This window comes from Indicator indicator, chromosome 24, assembly GCF_027791375.1.
Source record: "Indicator indicator isolate 239-I01 chromosome 24, UM_Iind_1.1, whole genome shotgun sequence".
Classification (NCBI taxonomy): Eukaryota; Metazoa; Chordata; class Aves; order Piciformes; family Indicatoridae; genus Indicator; species Indicator indicator.
Window position 1 is genome coordinate 14602872 of NC_072033.1, and position 17483 is coordinate 14620354.

The 17483-nt window shown below is 47.2% G+C and overlaps 1 protein-coding gene across 1 annotated transcript; it reads left to right on the forward strand.

Annotated features, from left to right (window-relative positions):
• The first annotated feature begins 2517 nt into the window (after nucleotides 1–2517).
• On the forward strand, nucleotides 2518–8112 carry FAM83D (family with sequence similarity 83 member D). Its single transcript, XM_054392024.1, has 4 exons — nucleotides 2518–3062; nucleotides 4888–5055; nucleotides 5965–6089; nucleotides 7125–8112. The coding sequence occupies exons 1-4, from the start codon at nucleotides 2610–2612 to the stop codon at nucleotides 8110–8112; spliced, it is 1734 nt and encodes a 577-aa protein (XP_054247999.1). The 5' UTR covers nucleotides 2518–2609.
• The last annotated feature ends 9371 nt before the right edge of the window (nucleotides 8113–17483 follow it).

Below are 17483 nucleotides of genomic sequence, written 5' to 3' on the forward strand. Positions count from 1 at the left end.
TGTGAGCAGCAAGCCAAAGGTTGCAGTTGTTCATACAGATTTACACAGAGATGTGAGAATGTGGAGGTACTGATGGGTCTAGTGTAGGTGGAGCTGCATGTAAGAATAACCCTTCTGCTTGCAAAGCCATCCTGTGTGCTGAAGTTTCTAGCAGACTGCCTGGTTGATGCAAGCAGCTTGACTTTTCTTGTTGAAAAACATTTTGTAGAGGCAAAACCAGGTGTGTCTCAGAGCACTCTCTGCTTTCCTGAGATGATAGATAAGGGCTTAAGTACCACTACTGGGTTCTGTTTGATGTCAGACCTGGATACTTATTTCAGGCACCAAGTGGTGTGATTTTAGCCCACTTTGGCTTACTCCTGTGATGCTCCAGAATCTTAAGACCCTCCTGATTTTGGGAAGAACTGACTCTAGGCTGTTGTGATTCTATTCTTGCAGATGTGGTTGAAGAACCAGTAAGGAAGGAGAAGAGCATGGTAGGGCAATAGCAATAATGAATTGGTGCAATACTCAGTGGAGGCCGTGCATGCTCGAGTTCATTGAGCAGGGTCTGATTTCGTGGGGTTGAGAGCATTTACAAGCTCCTAAATGGCATTACAACTTCTGTTCAGTGCCCTTTAAGCTCAGAGCTCTGTTTACTCAAATCTTCTCTGCTGAAGCTCAATCAGCAGTGCCATGAAATAGGAGTATCTTAACTGAGAAAGCAATAGCACTGGTCTCCAGTGAGCCACAGATGAGCTGCTGTCCATCTGCTGGAAGGTGTTCTCCCTACATCTGGATATTTCTGTGCCTTATCATACTTGCTAAACTTGGTAACTAGTCTCTGGAAGGCTTGTGGTGACTCTACAGTGCTCTTCTTTAACTTGGAGACTGTTTTGCAAGGGGATAACAGTTCAGAGCATGCCAGATTCTGAAGTTTTTATTTGTGCTCTCAGTTCTCTCATGATCACAGGTTCTCCCTTCCTAAATACACAGAAAGGAGACGTGCAGGGTCTTCACTCTAATTTACCACATCATGATGACCTACTTTATTATTAGCAGTTCTCTACAGGCAGAGTCCAGAACACACCTTTAGCAGCAAGCCTCTTGCTGCAGAACACAGCTACTATTGACATTTTTTTGCTCTGCTTTGCCTGTGGCTGTACAACGAAATATGTAGTCCCTGGTTGTCCTGTGGCTTTATTCTACTGTTTTCATGTTGGCCAAACTAGTGATGAACTTCTTAGTTCCCCCCGCCTTCAATTCGAGTACCACTGGGTTCTTCAGGCACCATCTGCCATGGCACGATTTCAACCTAGAACATTTTGTTGTTATTTCAACTGTGGACACTGTAGTAGAGGAGACCCTGCTTGAGATACCTGTTCCCAAACCTACACCAATGCAATTACCTCCTCCTGCAGCTGGAGAGGAGATACGGGTCTTAATCAGTGCAGGTGCAGCCATTAGCATTGCCACCTCTGCGTCTTCAGCCTCCAGCCTGTGATGTGAGGATGGACCAGAGGAGTGTGGGTGACCTTGGTGCGCCTCGGTGTGACTGCTGCGTGTACAGGATGTGAACGAACGCTGGCCAGCCTTCTGCAATAACTCCTCACTCCTTTGATCAGTAGTAAATGATGTACAAATAAAACTTGATGAAATGTATTTTATGTGAGAGAAAAAAAAAATTAATGTAAGAACTGTATATTGTATTAGCAGCTTTGTGTATAAAATAGCATTTTGGCAATCAGAGTCTAATATATTTAAAACTTTTTTTTTTTAAAGGGTATTTGATATTGTATGGAATTGACTTTATTGCTACTGTAAAGTATGAAAAGATGGTTTCTTAACATGTTGGAGCAATGCATAAAATCTTAACTTGTATGTAAAACTCAATGCCAAAAGGGTATGTCTGACAGTATTAGCACCAGACTCCAGCGTCTTTAATAGAGAGATTGAATTTTTTTAATTTAAAAATTATATTAAATTTCTTTTAATACAAAAATGCCACTGAGCTTTATTTAATGGATTTGTATTTCGGGTGGGAAGTGTCTCTACCCCTCTCCTGTGTACATAGAGCAAGTAATTGCCTAGAAGAGACAATCTGAGCAAGGGCTAGATGCAAGTTGTTATTTTCAGCAGGTACCAGCAGTTTGTGAGGGGAGTGAGCAGAAAGGGCAAGCGCTGCTTGCTTTTCCCCAATGTCCTTGTGTCTGGGGCATTAAGGGTGTGCATAGGTGGTTCTGGCGAAGTCATCTACCCCTACTCCCAGCCCTGGGACGGCAGGGCATGGTGGGTGAGAGGCAGTGAGAGGCAGCTTCGGGTGGGGCTGAGATCTGACGCAGCTGTGAGAGGGTTCTGGTGGCGACCACACAGCGTCAGTGACCTGAGAAAAGGAAGATGTAGTAACAGAGCTAGGCGGACCCCTGCAACCAACACGACCCAAAAGTGCGGCAGCCAGACCCTCTTCTCCCGGTCCCGCCCCGGCGGCGGGCAGGCCGGGGCCGCCTCTGCCGCAGCCAACCAAAGGCGCGGGGCGGGGCAAGGCTCCTCCAGTGGCGGTGGCGGCGGCGCGGAGTTGTTTGGATTCAAACCTCCATAAAGGCGCTACCAGCCCCGGGCCGAGCTGCGCCATGGCCAACAGCTCGCAATGTCTGGAGGAGGGCACCGGGCGCTGGCCGCCGGAGCCGCCCGAGCCCTACAGCGAGGCGCAGCGGCTGGCGCTGGAGGAGCTGGTGGCGGGCGGCCCCGAGGCGCTGCGAGCCTTCCTGCGGCGGGAGCAGCTGCCGCCGTTCCTCTCGCAGCCCGAGGTGCAGGCCATAGCGCGGGGCGCGCTGCCGCCCGCCGCGGGCCCGGAGCCGGCGGCGGAGACCTCGCTCGGCGCTTCTCTCGACGCCTCCTCGCTCACCTACTTCCCCGAGCGCTCGGACCTGGAGCCGCCGGAGCTGGAGCTGGGCTGGCCGGGTTTCGCCAGCGGCGCCTTCCGCGGGCTGACGCGGGTGGAGGCGCATTTCCAGCCGGGCTATGGTGCTGGCGACTGCGGCTGCAAGGAGGCGGTGCGGCGGCAGATCCGCTCCGCCCGGCAGGTGAGTGAGCGCGGCGGGAGTGGGCTGAGGGCTCAGGCGGCAACGCCCCCCGAAAGAGCCATGGCCGGGGCCTTTCGCTAGCGGCTCTGCGAACCGGGACACAAATCCGCTTGGTGCCCACACTGCTGAGCGTCAGCGTAGGGCACGGCTGGGTCTGGGCTGTGAGCGCACGTTGCCGGCTCACGTCTAGCTGGTCTTTGCAGGGCTGCTCTCCAGCTCTTAATTCCCTCAACCTGGATTGATACCGGAGATTGCCCTGATCCAGGTGCAGGACCTTGCATTTGGCCTCGTTGCAGCTCATGGGGTTCACGTGGGATCACTTCTCAAGCTTGTCCAGGTCCTTTCGTGTGTTACTAACCAAGGCCAAACGGTTGTAAAACTCCTGTTGAGCAAAGAAAGGCAGGTTAGGAGGACAAGTTTATAAATACACGATTGCTTCTCCTCTTAATAGTGTGTACCTATATGCTGCTGCCCCAAAACGTCACTTTCCTGGTTCCTCTAGAGGTCTGGTCTCCTCTAGAGAGCTTCCAGTCCCCAGTACTGCATACGGTACTGCTGCTGCTGTTCATAACCAAACCACTCACTGATTTCGAGCTGATCTTGCTCTTATTCAGAGTGGAAGCTTTCCTGTTCCAGGTTCCTTACTGCTGTGCTCTGCAAGCCAGTTTCACTTGTAGCAACCTCATGCAGTCCCTTAAAGGGTATGACACAAAAAAAGCATCTCTTGTAAAAGAACTTTCTTATAAAAGACCCCTATGCTTTTATCTCCCTTCTCCATCCATCCATTCTCGCTTCTTCACCTTTTCCCTTTTTCACCTCACTAGTTGCCCCCAAGACTTGCTTTTAGCTGGACTTCAACAGCAGATGGTTTGATCTGATGCAGAGTATGGATTAAAAATCATGTGGTGTAATACTAACTGTTCTGTGTAGCTCATTATGCTACCTGAGGTTATGGCCTCCAATTGCAATCCCCAGGAGGGAGCCACCCTTCTGGTAGACAGCCATTCAATTGGCTCAGATGAAATTTAAATGGAGAGCTTCCTTTTTGGGTGGCTCTGTGTAATGTGCTCACACATGGCATGCCTTTGAACCAGCAACTGGGCTCTGTCCCTGCCCCCTTCTGAGTGCAGAAGCATAGAGTGTGTGTGAGGATGACATGAACGTGGGCTTCTGGCCAGAAGGGAAGCTCTGTTCTCAAAGGATCTTTATCAGGTAGATGAAACCAGTCTGGTGACTTCAGTAAACTCCATGCAAGCAGCTGTTTCTCCCAAAAGCTGTTCTGGTTTGTAATTGCTTGTAGCATCCTGCCAAAAGCCTCCCCTCCCACTGAGCCCAGAGCTAGGTAAGCTGTTCCTGCCACTGCTTAATGCAGGGAGTGGTTTTGTGGGTGTGAAATGGAGAGACATTTTGGGCCCTTGTATTTTATTGCACATCAGATGCTATGTAATATTGTCAGAGTTCTTTGGGAGGCTGTAACCTCAGGTAGTCTGGATTCCCGCTGCTGTGGTAGCTTCTCCAGTGTTCCCAAAAGGCCAGATTACAAGAAGTTGTGTACCAAAGCAGGCTGTGAAAATGCACAAAAGCAGAAGCAGACATGGGGAAAAACCTCTTCAGGCTTATGCTTTGCACCCCAGGGCATAATGAATTTACAGAAACATTGGGGGAATACAGAAACCTTTTATAACTTGCCAGGGCCTGTGCAGCAGGAGAGGGAAGTATGCTTTTGCCCATGACGATGGTAGCAGGAGAAAATAGCTAGGGGAGGCAGTGATTTGACCTGGTGTAAAATAAAGCTCTTGAACAAGAGGTGTCACTTTTCTTGCAGGTGATTGCCCTGGTGATGGATTCCTTCACAGATATTGATATCTTTGGTGACCTCCAGGATGCCTATAACAACCGCAGAGTCCCTGTCTATATTCTCCTGGACCAGGAGTTTTTACCCTATTTCTTGGAAATGTGTAAGAATTTGGGAGTTTGTCCTGAGCAGGAAGATGTAAGTACTAAAAATTCAAACCAAACTCCCTTCCATGTTTGTTTGTTTCTGGTGGTACAGTTTATGGTGTTGGATATCAAAGATACTCTGCTCTAAAGCATAGAGTCCCTTGAAAGACTAGAGCTGGTAACTGGTATGAAAGGGATTTTTGTGAAGTGTTCCTCAGCTGCTGAAGATCAAGGGTTGATAAGGTGCAAGCACAATCTCTGGTCCAGCCTGTGAACCTGCTCACAAACTCAGTGACAACCATGCAGAGAAGGCATCTCTGCTACCATGCTCCAGCTGTGTGCCCTGCTCTGCACCAGCCTGGTGTGCTGGGTGGAGTGCATGCTGTCATCCCTGTCCTCAGGAAGCAACAATTTGCAAGCATTTAGTTTTGCAAGATTTAAGAAGCTTTATTCTTTGGCTCAAGGGACTTCTTGCTAAGGGAAACAAAGCCAGGGAGCTGGAGGGTGGTATAGTTCTGGGAACATCTCCTTCCTTTCCTAATACAGAATTGCTTACTTCTAAAAGGTTTGGATGATGTGACCCAGCTGATTCACTTAATTCCTCTGAATAGAAGATGACAGAACTCTTATGGCTTTGCTTGCACAGGCTTATGCTCACCCAAGTGAGAGATCCTCTGGACAGGGAAACACTCAGAGCTCTGTGGGCAGTAATTAATTGGCACAAGCTCTTCTCTCCAGGGAATCTCATCACCTAACAGAAATTTAGAAGTATCTTGACGTATCTAATTTAGATCCTTGTGTTGTCCTGTGGAACTGGTGACACTCAGGTACAGACAACATAAGGAAGTTAATGTCATTCCTCTCTTCACAGCTGATATTTTGGTTGCATTGCTAATCAAAACTTTTTGGAAGTTAACTTAAATCTGATGTCATTTTTTTATTCCCTTATTTTCCCCAGCAGCTGATGAGAGTTCGGACACTCACGGGGAACACCTTCTACATGAGGTCAGGTGCCAAAATTGTTGGAAAAGTCCATGAGAAATTCATGTTAATTGATGGCATCAGGGTGACAACAGGCTCCTACAGGCAAGTACTTGTGGTCTGCTGGTGTCTGATGAAGCTGTAAAGACTTTCTGTAAAAATCAGAGAATCACAGAATGGTTTGGGTTGGAAAGGACCTTAAAGGTCATCTAGTTCCAACCCCCTGCCACAAGCAGGAACCCCTCCTACTAGACCAGGTTGCTCAAGTTCCCATCCAACCTAGCTTTGAAGGTTTCCAGGCTTGGAGCCTCCACAACTTCTCTAGGCAACCTGTTCCAGTGCCTCACCACCCTCATGGGGAAGAATTTCTTCCCAACATCTAATCTGAATCGAGCTGCTTCCAGTTTGAAGGCTTTATCTCTCATCTTGTCATTCTATGCTTTTCTAAAAAGTCCATCTCTAGCTCTTCTGTGGCCCCCTTTAAAACCTTGAAGGTTGCTCTAAAATCTCTTTGGAGCTTTTTTCTTCTTCAGGCTGAACAACTCGAACTCTCTCTGCTCTCACAGCAGAGGACTTCTAGCCCTCAGATGATTATTGTGGCCTCCTCTAGACCTGCTTCAAAAGGTCCATGCCCTTCTTGTGTTGGGCACTCCAGAGCTGGACCCAGCACTGCAGGTGAGGTCTTGGCAGAGCAGGGGGCAGAAGCCCCTCCCTCCACCTGCTGCCCACACTGCTGGGGATGCAACCCAGGACATGCTTGGGTCTGAGCTGTGAGCACATGTTGCCAGCTCATGTTGAGCTTCTCATCAACCAACATCCTCAAGTCCTTCTCTGGACTTCTTTCCATCCATCCAAGAAGCACAATTTAACTTAGCTGTTTGCCTAGTGTTACTGAATGCCAATGGTAAGTAGACTACCTGTGTCTAATTGGGAGTAACACAACTGGGAGCAGCTCTGGAAAAATGGTTTACACAACTTGTTGCTAGCAAAGCACTTGGCCATGGCCAAATAAGAATTATTCCTGAAAAAGGGAGTGAATAGTCTATGGATTTTACATCTCATGCTCAGCACTTCTGAGTTTTGCTCTCTGTCAGTTTAAATGCTCTCAATTAACAGTGAATCTTGGTTTGTTTTCCATAGCTTCACATGGTCTGATGGGAAGCTGAACAGCAGTAACTTGCTGGTGCTGTCAGGTCAAGTGGTTGAACACTTTGACCTCCAGTTCAGGATCCTTTACGCCCAGTCAATGCCCATCAGCTCTAAGTGGCTGCCCAGCTGCATGAACAGTGGGATCCTTGATCACCAGGTGAACAGAACAGAATCCCCCAAAGAATATACGGTAGAAGGCAACTTGAGAGCAGAATTTGCCAGGCTGTCTAGTACTCCAAAGAAACTGTTGAAAGAACCAGATCAGGCTGAAGATAGCCCTAGAGGCAAACCTTGTAACCCAGAGCACTCTTGCCCTTCTGAAGAGGAGTGGCTCTGCAATGGAGAGGCCATGGTGGAACAGAAAAGTGTCTCTACCCAAACAGGGTCATGGGACAAGAAGCTTGTAGTGAGGGCGTGTAATGCTGCCACACAGACCAACACTGTGACAGAAGAGGTTGGCACTCAGACATCTGTCACTGCCAGAACGACCGGCACTCAGACTTCAGTTCTGCTGAAGACTGCAGTGACACAGACAAAGGAAGATGAGCACACAGAAACTCCCTTACTTCACAGAAAGCTGTACACAGAAGCTCCTCTGCTTCACAGAAAGCTGTCAAGAGAAGGACCTTCTCTGGCTGGAAAGGCTGTATCCAGTTCCAGTCTGCAGTCGCTGTCTTCCTTATCGTCCCAATGCTCTCTGGCAAGCTCTGCTGGCTCACTCTCTTCCCTCCGCTCCTTCGAGTATTCCACCAGTCACCGGGCAGAGCATTTCCAGAAGCTTCACAAAGAGAGGCAGTTCCACTACTCCACTATCAGGTCAAAGCTCAGCCACATGGTGGATATCCTGTCCCGGAGGAGACGTGTGCCTGAAAGCTACACAACCCAATACACGGCGAGGTGCAGCCTGAAGCAGCAGCGAGACATCAGCGCCAGCCTGCGCAGCCTCCGTGATGTTTCCCTCTTTTCCCTGAACAAATGAGCACTGCCCTGAGTGCAGAACAGGTGAGCTCCACTCCCAAGCTGGGGTGGCTTTGTCCTTCCAGCACTTTGGCTTTTTTAATGCACGTGTACGTCGCTCCCCAGCACTTTGTTTCAGACTATGCATTTGAAGCAATAAAAAAGAGGTTATTTATACTGTAACTACTTGCATGTTCCTCTTGTATGTATTAGTGGTGAAGGTTTTAATTCTGGATGTTTAACCTGACAAGTAAACTCAGTGGGTGGGTTCCAGTTTCTGTCTGTTGCCCCTTGTCCTTTTAAGACTTTTAATCTTCATGCTTTAAAATGAGCTTCCAGTTCTGGCTCAGTCTCTGTCTGAATCATCTTTTGCCTGTTAGGAGATCTCTCAACAGCTTCCTTTTTGGAGTGAACTCAGAGGCCAGTCACTGCAGGCACATGATGAAGCTCCTGTTCAAAAGAAAACTGACAAATGCACTACAAAATGTTATGGGTTATGTTAAGTAAGTTTATTGTATAAGTTAAGAGTGAAACCCCCCCCCCCCATTTTTCTCTTTAAACTGCCCTACCTGAAATATTCTTTCCTGCTCTGTTTATCCACTGCTAACTTGGTTTGAGGGGCTGACAATCCACTGTGGAAAATATTTTCAATATTAATCACATCTCAGGTGAAGTTGCTTTGCAGAGGTGTTACCTGAATGGCCTTTTTTTGTGTGGGTTGGTTTTTTTATGGGTGTGGTTTTAGGTTTTTTTGGGGGTGTTTGGTGATGTGGTTTTTGTTTTTTTGTGGGGTGTGGTTTTTTTTTGTTTGTTTGTTTTTGGGGTTGTTTTTTTTTTTTTTAGTACTGTGTCTCTGTGCTTTCAGGGTCACTTTTCTGAGCAGTGTGCGTTTCCTCGTGGAGCTCTGACCTGTTATTCTTGAGAGCTGCATCACTTCGGTGACCAGCCAGAGTGAATTCTGCCTTGTCAGAGCAGTCTGGGTAATGTTTTTCCTTCTCATTTCTGGCCAGCAGAGGGCACATTTCAACTGCTGACCCGGAAAGCCCCGGGAACAGCAAGGAATGATTTGTATGGGAAGGAAATGACTTGAAAGCTCAACAAGGCAACACTTCATTCTGCTAGCTTTGGTATTCCTAGGTCAGAAATAATAATGGTAGCACTTGAGGCTCTTGGAGGCCTTTTCCAACCATAGTGCTTCTGTGAGCTCCCTGTACAAGAAGAGGCAAAATGCTTTTACAGCTTGGATTTCAAAGCAGCCACTCCCTAAAGCTGTAAGGCAGCTGTACAGAGATGGAGGTGGGAAATAGCTCTGTCAGCACTTGTTCAAAAAGATAAGACTTTCGTGTCAGGTTCCTGGAGCTGGAACAGTGGCAGTGAAGCAGGTTACAGGATCTGAGCTGAGGTCTACCTTCACAGCTGATTGTGAGTTCCATTTTTAAGAAGCTCAGATTTGTCAGTGCTTGAATATACATTCACGTGTTTGTTCTATGTGCTTCTTTCATTACACTGTGCAGCTGTTGTGGTACTCACAGAAACAAGCAACAGTTTACAAATAAACATATTTTGCCACAGGGGTTTTCACCTGAGCTTTGTTTTCTCTTTGTACAGCAGGTGGAGCTGAGGTGACTAACGCAGGCTGCCTTCCCCTTTCGCTGGTGCTTTTTCCTGCTACTCTGGGCATGCACACCTGGAAGGCAGCCACCGGGAGCCACCTTGCCCACTCCCCATGGGAGCAGCCTTTTGACCTGGGCTGGACTCAGATGGGGCCTATCCTTTCTCTCCCTGCCTCATTCAGGGCTGCGGGGTAGCGGGTGGGCTCTGCCCTCCTGGTTGTCCCAGCCCCGCTGCCCGGAGCAGAGGCTCCTCTGCCGCGCAGCAAGCTCCGTCCGCGGTCCCGCCGGATCCTCGATGCTCCCCGGGGCTGGACGGGAGCCTCCCCTGCACGGGGCCGGGCGGTGGAGCCGCTGTAAAGGCTGGGGGCAACGCCGATGCCGGGCCGCGTTATGGCCAACAGCTCGTAATGCCTGGAGGAGGGCGCCGGGCGCTGGCCGCCGAAGCCGCCCGAACTCTACAGCGAGGCGCAGAGGCTGGCGCTGGAGGAGCTGGCGGCGGGCGGCCCCGAGGCGCTGCGAGCCTTCCTGCGGCGGGAGCAGCTGCCGCCGGTCCTCTCGCAGCCCGAGGTGCAGGCCATAGTGCGGGGCGCGCTGCCGCCCGCCGCGACCTCGCTCGGCGCTTCCCTCGACGCCTTCTCGCTCACCTCCTTCCCCGAGCGCTCGGACCTGGAGCCGCCGGAGGTGGGCTGCCGGGCTCCGCCAGCGCCACCTTCCGCGGGCTGAGTTTTTCAAGCTCTCCCTTCTCTATTCTTGAGGTCAGCCCAGGCAGGGCTGGTGTAAGAGTTTAGGTGAACTCTTACTAACAGCAGAAGGAGCACATCTAACCAAAGACAAAGCCCTTAATGGCATGTCAGGTACCTAGGCCCTTCCAGTCTGACAGGGAGCCATTGCAACAACACAGCATGAGCTTTTTTACAGCAAATGATGCAGCTAACCGATAGAAATCTTGTGTAATCAGGGTTTCCAAAGTCTGCTTATGAAATTACCATGTGGTAATGTATGAGAGCTGCTGGTTCTTCTCCTCTGGTGCCTTGCTCTGTCAGAGAAAAATAAAGAGATGGAGTTGACTGGCTTCTTGGCAACTCCACAGTACCTGTTATCCATCTTCCAGCTGCAAACAAGGTGTTATCTTTTTCAGTATGTTGCAGGAATTAACATGAGAGCAGCTGTAATTTCTCAGCCCCTTCTCATGCCTCTTGCCCCATTTTATACATAGATACTGTGCTTGCCCATTTCTGATCTGATGAAATTTCCACCCTTCAAGTTCTTCAAGATAAGCACTGACATTCCTGAGATTGCTTCAGTCTCTTCTCCTCACTGTAGCTAAGTGAGATGAAGTCATAATAAAAGGAGATAAAACAGCTTGTCTAGATCTGTGCAAAGAAATGGCAGTTCCTGTATCCTGTATAGGGCGAAGAGATCCATGAACAAAATGCTAGAGTAGTCACAGAATCACAAGATGTGATCCAGAGATCAAGTCCAACTCCCCCTACCAGAGCAGGACCGTACAACATAGCACAGGTCACACAGGAACAAATCCAGATGGGTCTTGAAAGTCTCCAGAGAAGGCAACTCCACAACTTCCCTGAGGAGTCTGTTCCAGTGCTCTGTGACCTTCACAGTGAAGAAGTTCTTCCTCATGTTGAGTGAAACCTCCTGTGCTGTAGTCTGAAAAGAATAATTTATTGTGAGGCAATGGTAACAAATCAATTTCCTGGGTAGCTATAAAATGTTCTCTGTGCAGATCAAAGTATTTTAACACTTACCATTGTGTCTTCCTAGTCAGAGCCTAGCTGAGTAACCTCCCTAGGAGCACAAATGGCAGTCATCCCTTGTTCCTGCTACAGAATGACTGTTTTATTTTATGAGGATGAAGGTTCTTTTTGTGCAGGGAGAGTTACTGCTTGAGATCCACTCCCCACAGCTATTCAGCCTTCAGTGAACAGTAATAGTTAATAAGTAGCTTACACTACATTTACAGCACTGATACCATTAAGTCTAAGTCACAGAGACTCTAAGGAGGGGCCCACACAAAGGCATAGCTGCGGTGATCCCCAAAAAAAAAGGACTGATGAGGCAAAGGAAGAATTTGGGTTTCTTTCTCCAGATGTAGGAATACAGTCACAGGGAGGGAACTCTCTGAAGTTTATGACAAATATGTACTTTTATTGCATGAATACTCACCCCCTGGACCATCCTGGGGAAAAAAAAAATCATTCATCCTGACTCAAAAAAAAAAATCCCTTCCCCAGTGACGCATCATTGTGTGTGAGATTCTGGAGTCCAGGCATGCAATTAAACCCTCCACTTTTCCAAGCATCTCAGACAACTCTCTGGATAAGTAGCCTGAATTGCATAAGTGCAGTGTTTTAAACCCCATGAGCTAATGTATGGTCACTAGGAAGTTTGCATGCCCACTGGTATGACTTACCTGCCTCACCCACCTCATGTGCATCACAATTGGTTCCAACAGAAGGAGAGGCCTCAAGTTTTCTCTATAAATGCTGCCACACCAACAGAGCTTGAAGTCTTTATCACATGGGCCTGCAGTTGCTCCCAGAAATACAAAGTCCAAGGCACAGAGGAGCAAGGCAGCATGGCTGGTAAGTGGAAAAAAAAGGAAAAAAAAAAAAAAGGAAGAAAAAAAAGTCTCTTGTGCATAAGGAATGGAAGGAACGGGCAGCTGCATAATATACCATGTGTTAAGGGGTTTCTGTATTGTGAGGGGTTCTGAGTTGTTGGAGTACACCATATTTTGAGATTATGAATGGGTTGTTTCATCATTTTTCTTTCCGGAGTTTTCCAAAGGACACTAACAGGGAAAAGAAGATCCTGCATTCATTACCACACTGGAATCAGAAACCTCAACCGGAGCAGGAGTTACAGCAAACTGCAAAATATCTTTTAGCATGGAACAAATGAATCAAAAAAGAGCTTGGGGTGTAAATGAATCTTATGTTAATGGGAATACTTGTGCCAAGAACAGAGCAGAGGCTAGATTTAGAGGCAGCAATCTGTGATACCATTCTAACTACTTTTGTTAAAATTAGTGTGAAAGGCAAAGGCACTTTAAAATTCAGGCAAAGCAAGCAGATGTCCAGCAGAAAGCTCCTAGGAGGAAGGATATTAAATCAATACACTTAGCAAAATTGGCCAATGTTCCCTCTTAGGGCTGACTCACTGGAACCTCTGCAGAAATGTACAGTGAGGTCTGAGTGCAGAGGATGCCACTTTACCTCTTTCAGGCACAGAGCCCCTGCTTTGTGTGGCATAGGCTTGAAAATTTCCAGAAATTAGTGAAACCCAAGGCTCCACAGAGCAGAGTCTTGAGCAAAGCCAGGGCAGGCACTGCCTTCCCCTTGCTGAAGTTGGGAGGCACAGTTACCCCTTTGTCACAGTGTTAGGAGACCTGGCTGCACAAACTCTTAGGACACAAGAGGTCTTCCATCTATTGTCATTGGAACTCATTCCTGCTAGTGAACTGCTAGCACCCCTGAGAAGCATCTGCCCTTTGCCTGGCCTCATGGTGCTTAGCTAGTGACTGTCTCTGCACCTGCTAAGGGTAGCACCACCTGAGCAAGAGCAGAACACAAGCTAGAAGGGACTCAGGTGCATACAATGGGCATAGGATTGTTGATTCCCTCCTAAACTTGCATCCACTGAGCAGAGATTAAATAGATGGCCAAACACAACTTGGTAGGTCAAGCTGAAAGATTGGACTGAGGAGAAAAAGCCTTTTTAACAAAAGAACTATAAAGTAAAACCTTTCATCTACAGCAACAGAGAGCAAACTGCAAACCAATTGTTTCCCTGTTGTAACACTTCCTTTTAAGCAATAATTTGCCAGTAACACAGCCAAGACATTCTAGCAAGGTGCCCCCTAAGAGCCTTCTCTCTAAGTGTCACACACCAGGCTGCTCTTCACCACAGTTCCCTCATCACATAAAGAAGGGCAGTAATAGCAGCACTTAACCAACAAACTGCCGTTTGCTGATCCCAGACAGCTCCTGCTTGTGAAACGACCTAAGTTCAGTTGGAGATGTCAAAAGTGCCCAGGGATGCTTTCCACAGTGCCATGCACAATTTTAATGTGCAAAACTGGGAGGGTCTGCATGCAAGAATGTTGGCAAAGAGCTGTTTTCACCCCACCCTCTCTCTCTTCCCCTCCTCCCACCCCCATACACACATCCTGCAAATACATTTTTTTTCCCCCCTCAAAGTTCTTAAGGCATCTGTGGACCAATTTCTAATGGATCTGTTGTAACAGAATGCAGAAGGTGGTGTGTAAAGAAAAGGGGAAAGTACCTAAAAAAGCTCCTATAAATTTGGCAATTTTTTTACTGACAGTTTGGGTAGTCTGCAGCACACTGCTGCTACTGAGAGGTCAGCAACATTGCAGTCACGCTCCAAATAATTCTCTCTGCTTCTGTCTGTCGCTTTCAAGCTTCAGTGTAATTACAGCTAAGGCATAAGTCACATCTGCAACCATCATGGTTGTTTATTTGTATTAGGAGCACTTACCTGCAGGCTGGGGCAGCAGGTTGGGTTCTCAGCAGAAATTAGCAGAGCACTGCAGTGATGGATGGGATCCGGCAAAGCTATTCTGTGCTGAGGAGGGTAACAGCAGCAGCTGGAAGTTAAAACTCCCAAAGGGTGTCTGTAGTCCATTCCCCCATGGAAGAGATGTGTGCACTGGTGGGAGAGGTAGGAAAATCCATGTAAGTATCTTGGGCTCTAAGGAACAGGTTGTGTATGACTATGTGTCCCAGTCCGTGTGCTGTCACTGGGCTTATTCCTGTGTACTGGGCCATGGTAGTCTTTGAAGTTCACCTATGTGTCACTGGTATATTCCTGTTGGCCTCCCTTCTGGAATGAGCTGACATCCCAAGGGAAGATCTGAGCCCAGCCAACAGGGCTGGACACAGACTCCATGGGCTGCCTTCAAAGCCTGGCTGTTGAAGAACTTCAGGAACAATCAGAAACTTCAGGAGGGCTTCAGGCTGCAGCAGGCTGCAGGCTTTCATCTAAAATGCCCCTGCTATTTGAGGCACTGTGAATGGAAGAGGAAGACAGAAAATAAGATGTCTTGGGCAACATACAGACCCCAAAAGAAAGCTCAGCCAAATGGTTTTCTGTAAAGACTCCCCCAGTCTACATCAGGGGGTCCTAGTGCTGAGGAATGCTGATGTTTCAGAGGCCCAGGGCTCTCCCCAGGTTGGTTCACAAACAATATTCCTGGAGGAAGTGACTTGACTTCCAGTATCTAGGATAAGCAGGAAGAGAGGTTGCTAATGAAATTCCTTGTTTAATTATCCAGTGAGGAAACACAAGGGGAGACAGATTAGTCCAAACATTTCAGGGTTCTGGGAGTCTCCTTCTCTGGAAACGTTCCAAACCCACCTGGACGTGTTCCTATGTGATCTACTCCAGGTGACCCTGTTCTGGCAGGGAGGGTTGGACTGGATGATCACCATTCTGTGATTCTGTGACACTGAGGTGGTCCTTAGTGTCAGCATGGTGCTTTAGGGGGACATGGAAGGAAGAGCTGTGCTCAGGAAGAAGAAAGCAGCAGACAGGCTGTTTAAGGACTGATTTCCCAGCCTGAAACAAAGGCAGAATGAATACTAGGTGACATTTACTAGAATACAAGTCCAGAGCTGGTGGGGAAGAGAACAATGCAAAGAAGAAAAGAAAATGAGGACAATTGTTCTGTTACAAAAGGTGCCCCTCACTGGTGAGTCCAGAACTCTTCCTCTTATATGTTCACTTCTTTAAAACAGTTACTGGAGAGAGGGAAGAAGTCTGAGTGTAACTGGAAAAGGATGCAGTGAACTGAAGCAGTTGGCAAACACTGATTCTGCTACAGCTTATTCTGGGTACCTGAAACAAAGTACTAAGGCAACTTAGAACTTTCATTCTCTGAGGTCCACAAGAATCTTCTCTTGCTATCCACCAGAGCTGCAAGCATCAACCTGTGCAATTTTGTGTTTACAGCCACCATACAAGCTCTGCAAATACAACTTGCCTTACAGGAAGCTGCCTGGCTCAGGTGCATTCTGCTTGAGTGGCATTCTGACTAGTGTTAGAATTCCTCATTACCTCAGCCCTCATTCTCAACCTTCACCCACCGCCTTTAATCCAAACGTCTGGTATGTAGCATTCATCTCTTTTCCAAACAAAGCACACCAGAGGCCTCCAAGGCAATTTAACCAGAGCTGGGAATAAACACCTGGAGCTGATGCAACAGAGTAAAGTGACAGTGTCTGGTTTTTTGACCATGCTGGTTTTAACTGCACCATCATAGCACCAAACACCAAATCCAGGGATGCCATTGACCTACAGCATACTATTGCTGGACAAAAAATCCCAGGGGACCAAATATGCACTGCCAGCTATTTGATGAATAATTACGGACTTTGGATTGTTGTTTGGTTAGGGGTTTGTTGTGTTTTTTTTTTTCCATCAGTAACTGATCTTTCTGTCAAACATAGGCAGCTCACCATACATCCAAGGATAGGCTGAAATCTTAAAGCCAGTTTTGTTCTGAGATGTGTTTGTGTGTCATTAAGGAGAAGGTGAAAATATGGGTAGAAGAGCATAGCTTGACATCTGACACCACCAAAGTTTCAACTTAATATTTTAAAAGAAAACCCTAAGAAATTTTAAGATTTCAAATCTTCTCATCTTAAAAAATCACAGCTGGGCTTTGAATGTGATAAAACTATGATCCCTCTTAAGATTAAATATTATTATTGAGCAGAGATTCAAAGCAGCAGTCTGAATTATACCCAGGTACAAACTGCTTCATCTAATAACACCTATTTATAAGTCATGGCTAAAATATGTCTGCATATGAAAGAGGTTAAGCAAGTTCCAATTCTACAATTTGCAAACATGATCCAGATCAGCAAGCAGAACTATTTGGGCTGCTGAACACTGAGCCCAGCCAGTTAAACTCTGCAGTTAGGAAGGGATACAGCTGTGGGCAGTCCAGCATCATCAGTATCACTCAGAAGGATCCTCAAGGTTGTGCATTGAGTACCTCAAATTTTGCAGGTTGCTTTGTAGGAGCCTCAGAACTACTCTCTTTACTCACTCTTTCTCAGCAGAAGCCACCTGCAATGCACAAGCAAGAATCACCTCTCCTTGAAGTTACACAGAATCTTTTTGTGCACAAATTGGTATCAGCAGTTGCATGCTCAGAGAGATCCTATCTGAAAGAAAAATCCTGTCCCAGCTGAAAGCAGTGCCAGCCACTTCACACACAGAATCACACACAATTAACCAGGTTGGAAGAGACCTTTGAGATCTTCAACACAATGTCCTTAGCTAGCATCTCTGTTGTGGCATCTAAACATGCTATGGAGTGCTTGTCTGTTTCAAGTTGCTAAGCAGATGAAAAACTGTTGTGTTTTGTGGGATTTTTTTATTTTAGCCTGATTAAATTTGGGACAGAGGCAATACCTAGAGCATTGTTCTGCAATGACTACAATGCAGCGGAAGGAGGGAGAAAAAAAGGCAGCTCCAGGGAAGTAATGGGTTCAGTGAATGAGTGTTGTCCTCAAAAGTCACTGCAAGTAGTGCTCAGGAAGTATTCCACAGTTTAAAAATGTGTGCAAGCAAAGAGCTCTGCTGTTCCTGTGTTAACATTGCAACAGAAAGAACAGTTACCAAATAATGAAATTCTTAACACGTAAATGCCTTGAGAAACTCTTCACAAGTGGCCAGGCTGCTAGGGATAAATATCTCCAAACTTCAGAATTGAGTTTTCCTTTTTCAG